This window comes from Trichomycterus rosablanca, chromosome 3, assembly GCF_030014385.1.
Source record: "Trichomycterus rosablanca isolate fTriRos1 chromosome 3, fTriRos1.hap1, whole genome shotgun sequence".
Lineage (NCBI taxonomy): Eukaryota > Metazoa > Chordata > Actinopteri > Siluriformes > Trichomycteridae > Trichomycterus > Trichomycterus rosablanca.
The window spans coordinates 57,776,027-57,784,942 of record NC_085990.1 but is presented as its reverse complement, the minus strand read 5'-3'; the positions used below and the strand labels follow the sequence as shown (position 1 = coordinate 57,784,942).

Below are 8,916 nucleotides of genomic sequence, written 5' to 3'. Positions count from 1 at the left end.
ACTGAGTGTGGTAGTGAGTGTGGTACTGAGTGTGGTACTGAGTGAGTGTGGTACTGAGTGTGGTACTGAGTGAGTGGTACTGAGTGTGGTACTGAGTGAGTGTGGTAGTGAGTGTGGTAGTGAGTGTGGTAGTGAGTGTGGTACTGAGTGAGTGTGGTACTGAGTGAGTGTGGTACTGAGTGAGTGTGGTACTGAGTGTGGTACTGAGTGAGTGTGGTAGTGAGTGTGGTAGTGAGTGTGGTAGTGAGTGTGGTACTGAGTGAGTGTGGTACTGAGTGAGTGTGGTACTGAGTGAGTGTGGTACTGAGTGTGGTACTGAGTGAGTGTGGTACTGAATGTGGTACTGAGTGAGTGTGGTACTGAGTGTGGTAGTGAGTGTGGTAGTGAGTGTGGTAGTGAGTGTGGTACTGAGTGAGTGTGGTACTGAGTGTGGTACTGAGTGAGTGTGGTACTGAGTGTGGTACTGAGTGAGTGTGGTAGTGAGTGTGGTAGTGAGTGTGGTACTGAGTGAGTGTGTGGTAGTGAGTGTGGTAGTGAGTGTGGTACTGAGTGAGTGTGGTACTGAGTGAGTGTGGTACTGAGTGAGTGTGGTAGTGAGTGTGGTACTGAGTGAGTGTGGTACTGAGTGAGTGTGGTACTGAGTGTGGTACTGAGTGAGTGTGGTAGTGAGTGTGGTACTGAGTGTGGTACTGAGTGAGTGTGGTAGTGAGTGTGGTAGTGAGTGTGGTACTGAGTGAGTGTGGTAGTGAGTGTGGTACTGAGTGAGTGTGTGGTAGTGAGTGTGGTAGTGAGTGTGGTACTGAGTGAGTGTGGTACTGAGTGAGTGTGGTACTGAGTGAGTGTGGTAGTGAGTGTGGTACTGAGTGAGTGTGGTACTGAGTGAGTGTGGTACTGAGTGTGGTACTGAGTGAGTGTGGTAGTGAGTGTGGTAGTGAGTGTGGTAGTGAGTGTGGTACTGAGTGAGTGTGGTACTGAGTGTGGTACTGAGTGTGGTAGTGAGTGTGGTACTGAGTGTGTGGTAGTGAGTGTGGTACTGAGTGTGGTAGTGAGTGTGGTACTGAGTGAGTGTGGTACTGAGTGTGGTACTGAGTGAGTGGTACTGAGTGTGGTACTGAGTGAGTGTGGTAGTGAGTGTGGTAGTGAGTGTGGTAGTGAGTGTGGTACTGAGTGAGTGTGGTACTGAGTGAGTGTGGTACTGAGTGAGTGTGGTACTGAGTGTGGTACTGAGTGAGTGTGGTACTGAATGTGGTACTGAGTGAGTGTGGTACTGAGTGTGGTAGTGAGTGTGGTAGTGAGTGTGGTACTGAGTGAGTGTGGTACTGAGTGAGTGTGGTACTGAGTGTGGTACTGAGTGAGTGTGGTACTGAGTGTGGTACTGAGTGAGTGTGGTAGTGAGTGTGGTAGTGAGTGTGGTACTGAGTGAGTGTGGTAGTGAGTGTGGTACTGAGTGAGTGTGTGGTAGTGAGTGTGGTAGTGAGTGTGGTACTGAGTGAGTGTGGTACTGAGTGAGTGTGGTAGTGAGTGTGGTACTGAGTGAGTGTGGTACTGAGTGAGTGTGGTACTGAGTGTGGTACTGAGTGAGTGTGGTACTGAGTGTGGTACTGAGTGAATGTGGTAGTGAGTGTGGTAGTGAGTGTGGTAGTGAGTGTGGTACTGAGTGAGTGTGGTACTGAGTGTGGTAGTGAGAGTGGTAGTGAGTGTGGTAGTGAGAGTGGTAGTGAGAGTGGTAGTGAGTGTGGTACTGAGTGAGTGTGGTACTGAGTGAGTGAGGTACTGAGTGAGTGTGGTACTGAGTGAGTGTGGTACTGAGTGTGGTACTGAGTGTGGTACTGAGTGAGTGTGGTAGTGAGTGTGGTAGTGAGAGTGGTAGTGAGAGTGGTAGTGAGTGTGGTACTGAGTGAGTGTGGTACTGAGTGAGGTACTGAGTGAGTGTGGTACTGAGTGAGTGTGGTACTGAGTGTGGTACTGAGTGTGGTACTGAGTGTGGTAGTGAGTGTGGTAGTGAGTGGTAGTGAGTGTGGTAGTGAGTGTGGTAGTGAGTGTGGTACTGAGTGAGTGTGGTAGTGAGTGTGGTAGTGAGTGTGGTAGTGAGTGTGGTACTGAGTGAGTGTGGTAGTGAGTGTGGTAGTGAGTGTGGTAGTGAGTGTGGTACTGAGTGAGTGTGGTAGTGAGTGTGGTACTGAGTGAGTGTGGTAGTGAGTGTGGTACTGAGTGTGGTAGTGAGTGAGTGTGGTAGTGAGTGTGGTAGTGAGAGTGGTAGTGAGTGTGGTAGTGAGTGTGGTAGTGAGTGTGGTAGTGAGTGTGGTAGTGAGTGTGGTACTGAGTGTGGTAGTGAGTGTGGTACTGAGTGTGGTACTGAGTGAGTGTGGTACTGAGTGTGGTACTGAGTGAGTGGTACTGAGTGTGGTACTGAGTGAGTGTGGTAGTGAGTGTGGTAGTGAGTGTGGTAGTGAGTGTGGTACTGAGTGAGTGTGGTACTGAGTGAGTGTGGTACTGAGTGAGTGTGGTACTGAGTGTGGTACTGAGTGAGTGTGGTAGTGAGTGTGGTAGTGAGTGTGGTAGTGAGTGTGGTACTGAGTGAGTGTGGTACTGAGTGAGTGTGGTACTGAGTGAGTGTGGTACTGAGTGTGGTACTGAGTGAGTGTGGTACTGAATGTGGTACTGAGTGAGTGTGGTAGTGAGTGTGGTAGTGAGTGTGGTAGTGAGTGTGGTAGTGAGTGTGGTACTGAGTGAGTGTGGTACTGAGTGTGGTACTGAGTGAGTGTGGTACTGAGTGTGGTACTGAGTGAGTGTGGTAGTGAGTGTGGTAGTGAGTGTGGTACTGAGTGAGTGTGTGGTAGTGAGTGTGGTAGTGAGTGTGGTACTGAGTGAGTGTGGTACTGAGTGAGTGTGGTAGTGAGTGTGGTACTGAGTGAGTGTGGTACTGAGTGAGTGTGGTACTGAGTGTGGTACTGAGTGAGTGTGGTAGTGAGTGTGGTACTGAGTGTGGTACTGAGTGAGTGTGGTAGTGAGTGTGGTAGTGAGTGTGGTACTGAGTGAGTGTGGTAGTGAGTGTGGTACTGAGTGAGTGTGTGGTAGTGAGTGTGGTAGTGAGTGTGGTACTGAGTGAGTGTGGTACTGAGTGAGTGTGGTACTGAGTGAGTGTGGTAGTGAGTGTGGTACTGAGTGAGTGTGGTACTGAGTGAGTGTGGTACTGAGTGTGGTACTGAGTGAGTGTGGTAGTGAGTGTGGTAGTGAGTGTGGTAGTGAGTGTGGTACTGAGTGAGTGTGGTACTGAGTGTGGTACTGAGTGTGGTAGTGAGTGTGGTACTGAGTGTGTGGTAGTGAGTGTGGTACTGAGTGTGGTAGTGAGTGTGGTACTGAGTGAGTGTGGTACTGAGTGTGGTACTGAGTGAGTGGTACTGAGTGTGGTACTGAGTGAGTGTGGTAGTGAGTGTGGTAGTGAGTGTGGTAGTGAGTGTGGTACTGAGTGAGTGTGGTACTGAGTGAGTGTGGTACTGAGTGAGTGTGGTACTGAGTGTGGTACTGAGTGAGTGTGGTAGTGAGTGTGGTAGTGAGTGTGGTAGTGAGTGTGGTACTGAGTGAGTGTGGTACTGAGTGTGGTACTGAGTGAGTGTGGTACTGAATGTGGTACTGAGTGAGTGTGGTACTGAGTGTGGTAGTGAGTGTGGTAGTGAGTGTGGTACTGAGTGAGTGTGGTACTGAGTGAGTGTGGTACTGAGTGTGGTACTGAGTGAGTGTGGTACTGAGTGTGGTACTGAGTGAGTGTGGTAGTGAGTGTGGTAGTGAGTGTGGTACTGAGTGAGTGTGGTAGTGAGTGTGGTACTGAGTGAGTGTGTGGTAGTGAGTGTGGTAGTGAGTGTGGTACTGAGTGAGTGTGGTACTGAGTGAGTGTGGTAGTGAGTGTGGTACTGAGTGAGTGTGGTACTGAGTGAGTGTGGTACTGAGTGTGGTACTGAGTGAGTGTGGTACTGAGTGTGGTACTGAGTGAATGTGGTAGTGAGTGTGGTAGTGAGTGTGGTAGTGAGTGTGGTACTGAGTGAGTGTGGTACTGAGTGTGGTACTGAGTGTGGTAGTGAGTGTGGTACTGAGTGTGTGGTAGTGAGTGTGGTAGTGAGTGTGGTACTGAGTGTGGTAGTGAGTGTGGTACTGAGTGAGTGTGGTACTGAGTGTGGTACTGAGTGAGTGGTACTGAGTGTGGTACTGAGTGAGTGTGGTAGTGAGTGTGGTAGTGAGTGTGGTAGTGAGTGTGGTACTGAGTGAGTGTGGTACTGAGTGAGTGTGGTACTGAGTGAGTGTGGTAGTGAGTGTGGTAGTGAGTGTGGTAGTGAGTGTGGTACTGAGTGAGTGTGGTACTGAGTGAGTGTGGTACTGAGTGTGGTACTGAGTGAGTGTGGTAGTGAGTGTGGTAGTGAGTGTGGTAGTGAGTGTGGTACTGAGTGAGTGTGGTACTGAGTGAGTGTGGTACTGAGTGAGTGTGGTACTGAGTGTGGTACTGAGTGAGTGTGGTACTGAATGTGGTACTGAGTGAGTGTGGTACTGAGTGTGGTAGAGAGTGTGGTAGTGAGTGTGGTACTGAGTGAGTGTGGTACTGAGTGAGTGTGGTACTGAGTGTGGTACTGAGTGAGTGTGGTACTGAGTGTGGTACTGAGTGAGTGTGGTAGTGAGTGTGGTAGTGAGTGTGGTACTGAGTGAGTGTGGTAGTGAGTGTGGTACTGAGTGAGTGTGTGGTAGTGAGTGTGGTAGTGAGTGTGGTAGTGAGTGTGGTACTGAGTGTGGTACTGAGTGTGGTACTGAGTGTGGTAGTGAGTGTGGTAGTGAGAGTGTGGTAGTGAGTGTGGTAGTGAGTGTGGTACTGAGTGAGTGTGGTACTGAGTGTGGTACTGAGTGAGTGTGGTAGTGAGTGTGGTACTGAGTGAGTGTGTGGTAGTGAGTGTGGTAGTGAGTGTGGTAGTGAGTGTGGTACTGAGTGAGTGTGGTAGTGAGTGTGGTACTGAGTGAGTGTGTGGTAGTGAGTGTGTGGTACTGAGTGTGGTACTGAGTGTGGTAGTGAGTGTGGTAGTGAGAGTGTGGTAGTGAGTGTGGTAGTGAGTGTGTGGTAGTGAGTGTGGTAGTGAGTGTGGTACTGAGTGTGGTACTGAGTGTGGTAGTGAGTGTGGTAGTGAGTGTGTGGTAGTGAGTGTGGTAGTGAGTGTGGTACTGAGTGTGGTACTGAGTGTGGTACTGAGTGTGGTAGTGAGTGTGGTAGTGAGAGTGTGGTAGTGAGTGTGGTAGTGAGTGTGGTAGTGAGAGTGTGGTAGTGAGTGTGGTAGTGAGTGTGTGGTAGTGAGTGTGGTAGTGAGTGTGGTACTGAGTGTGGTACTGAGTGTGGTACTGAGTGTGGTAGTGAGTGTGGTAGTGAGAGTGTGGTAGTGAGTGTGGTAGTGAGAGTGTGGTAGTGAGTGTGGTAGTGAGTGTGGTACTGAGTGTGGTACTGAGTGTGGTACTGAGTGTGGTAGTGAGTGTGGTAGTGAGTGTGTGGTAGTGAGTGTGGTAGTGAGTGGGCGTGGCCCAGAGTCAGGGTGTTTATGTCCGTATTAAAGTCACATGATGAGATGCTGACGTGTGGGTGAGAGGGCTGGAGGTGAATCCCTGCAGTCGTGTTCTGAAAGTGCCGGTGTTGAATGATCGTGTTGATACGTAAGAGCTCAGGGGTGTGATGGAGTTTCGTACTGTAACTGCTGGGAGCACACACACCGGTGCGGTGGGCTGCAGAGAGGGATTGTGGGTAATTCTGGAGGAGGGCAGCGGGGGCCGATCTGAGCGGGTTCCCTGTAGAGGAGAACACAGAGAAGCTTGTGGAACACTCGTCACCGTCCAGGGTCATTCATTCATTTACCATCTGTTTTACCACCCGCTTTATCCTGGTCAGGGTCACAGTGGGTCTGGGTGATATGTAGTATTTCCAGTTGTCCTGATTGCATGTCTTTGTCTTGTGGGAGGAACATGCAAAACTCCACACAGAAAGGACCCAGGCCGCTCCACCTTGGATTTGAACCCAGGACCTTCTTGCTGTGAGGTGACAGTGCTACTGTCCAAGATCAAGCAAGCTTTAAATCACTGTGGGATCTTACAGTGGCAGCTCAGTGTATACAGGAGGTGTACAAGACTGTTAATCAGAAGGTCAGCGGTTCAAGTCCCACTGCTGCTAAATTCTCACTGTGGTGCTTTTGTATAAAAGTATCAGTAGTAAGAGCCTGTAATCAAGGGGTTCGAATCCCAGGCAGGGTCACCTGAACCTAAACACTGGGGGGACTCGGTGCACCCTCTGTGCAGATCCCAAACCCGGATCAACCTGAGACGTTTCCTTCTCTCAGCTTCATCACGCCTCACCTGTCTGATGCACCTGTTGGAGGCGGGGCTGAGGAGCGCCCCTGTGGGCGGAGTTACAGATGTACTCTGATGGAGTCTGTAGCCGGTTCTAATCACGGGGCTGTGAGGTCTCGACTCATAATGATCCTCAGTGTTTCGGTCCAGACTCAGAGCTCGGGTTCGACTGTCATCACTACAGGTAATAATAATAATAAATATAATAAAAATGAATAAATTAATAATAATAATAAATTAATAAATAAATAAATAATAATACTAAAAATAATAAAAATAATAATAAATATAATAATAATAATAATAATAATAATAAATAATAATAATAAATAATAATAATAATAAATATAATAATAAATAATAATAATAATAAATAGAATAATGGTAATTACAATTAAAAATAATAATGATAACAATAATAATAAATATAATAATAATGATTATAATAATAATAATGATAATAATAATAACAATAATAATAATAATAATAATAATAAATATGATAAAAATAGTAATAATAAATAATAATAAATATAATAATAATAATAAATATAATAATAATAATAAATATAATAATAATAAATATAAATGTAATGAAAATAATAATAATAATAATAATAATAATAATAAATATAATAATAATGGTAATTATAATTAATAATAATAATGATAACAATAATAATAAATATAATAATAATGATAATAATAATAATGATAATAATAATAACAATAATAACAATAATAATAATAAATATAATAATAATAATAATAAATATGATAATGATAATAATAAATATAATAATAATGATAATAATAATAATGATAATAATAATTAATAATAATTATTATTATTATTATTATTATTATTATTAATATGATAAAATAAATATAATATTTAATAACAATAATAAATATAATAATAAATATAATCTTGTAGATGTCTGACCTGTTGACAGCTCTGTGGCTTCTCCCTCTGTGATCAGGTGACTCCAGGTTCCTCCTTATAAGGAGGTGAGATGGTTCAGTCTGGTTCCTGTACAGGTGAGGGTGGAAGGTACCACGGTCGGGGTGTGGGGGGGTACCACACTCACTGCTGCCCCCCATCTGAGAGAAGTCCTGATAACTGGAACATCGTCTACACATAGAGTACTGAGGTCAGAGCTGAGTTCATCCATTCATTCCTTCATTCATTCCTTAACCACTGCATTACTTTGATGTGTTTAACTTTAATGTGTTAGACTGCTGGGAGAAGAGTGATAGGTGCACCTGTTGATGATGTCATCCATCTCCATGCATGCTGATTGGCTGAGAGCTCTGACCCAGCCCAGCATGTCCTCCTGAGTTTCAGCGCTGAGCAGGTAGGATCTCATTCCCTGATGAACCACCTGCACACCAATGTTTAGCTTTATATCACGTTCATTCATCCACTAATTAATTAATCCATTTACTCATTCATCCATCCGTCTACTCATCTACTTATTATTATTATTTTTAATATTATTATTACTATTTTTTTTAAATATTATTAATATAATTATTTGTATTATTTTTTTTTTTTTTTTATTATTATTATTATTATTATTATTATTATTATTAGTGTATTTAATATTATTATTACTATTAATATATTTACAATTATTATAAATTTTTTATATTATTACTATTATTTTTATATTATTATTATAAAAATATTTACAATTATTATTATTATTATTAGTACAATTATTATTATTATTATTATTATTATTATTAATATTGATAATATATTTACTATTATTATTATTATTATTATGATAAATAATGAGATTATCTGTATAAACTCTATATTAAATATAAATAATTGTTGGAGGATGAGTGTAATTATTATTATTATTAATATTATTACAATTAATATTACTATTATTATTATTATTAATATTGTTATTAATATATTTACTATTATTATTATTATAATTATAGTTATTATTATTCATATTTTACTTATTTATAGTGTTATATTATTATTATTATTATTATTATTACAATTATTATTACTATTATTATTATTATTAATATTGTTATTATATTAACACTATTATAACTAATTTAAAAGTTATAAAATTTATAATTTATAACAACAACGTCTTTTAAATTTGTGTCAGAGGGGTGAGTTAACCATGTTATTATATTAAAGCCCCGAGGTTAAGAGGGTCAGGGGCCTTGTTTAAGGGCCAAACAGAGCGGGGATTCAAACCCTCAACCTAAGCACTAAGATACTGCTGTAAATAAAACCATCTGATCTACAAACGTCAGGGATTCAGCCTGGATCAGTACCTGTGGACAGGTGAACACATGAACACTCACCTTGAAGGCGTACTTCCTGTTCTTACACTCTCTGGGGGAGCAGAAGTAGATCTTGTAGCTGGGTAGAGGAAGACTTCCTAACAAACCCTCCTCCCTGCTGTCTGATCATCCAACACAGAGAATTAATCACACGTTATAATAAACACGTGTTAGGGTGCCTGCGACGTCTGGTGAACATACCACCAGTTCCCAGCATCGCAGGCGTTA

At 42.9% G+C, this 8,916-nt stretch overlaps 1 protein-coding gene across 1 annotated transcript in view; it reads right to left on the bottom strand.

The window, feature by feature from the left end:
- si:ch211-234p6.5 (pleckstrin homology domain-containing family A member 7) overlaps positions 1 to 8,916 on the bottom strand; it is a 44,478-nt gene that overhangs the window by 17,322 nt on the left and 18,240 nt on the right. Inside the window, exons 5-9 of the mRNA XM_062992348.1 lie at positions 8,710 to 8,810; positions 7,633 to 7,751; positions 7,313 to 7,501; positions 6,373 to 6,544; positions 5,713 to 5,811 (exon numbers count right to left, since the gene is read on the bottom strand). Of these exons, the coding sequence (XP_062848418.1) occupies positions 5,713 to 5,811; positions 6,373 to 6,544; positions 7,313 to 7,501; positions 7,633 to 7,751; positions 8,710 to 8,810 (680 nt within the window). The remainder of the gene's footprint in view (positions 1 to 5,712; positions 5,812 to 6,372; positions 6,545 to 7,312; positions 7,502 to 7,632; positions 7,752 to 8,709; positions 8,811 to 8,916) is intronic.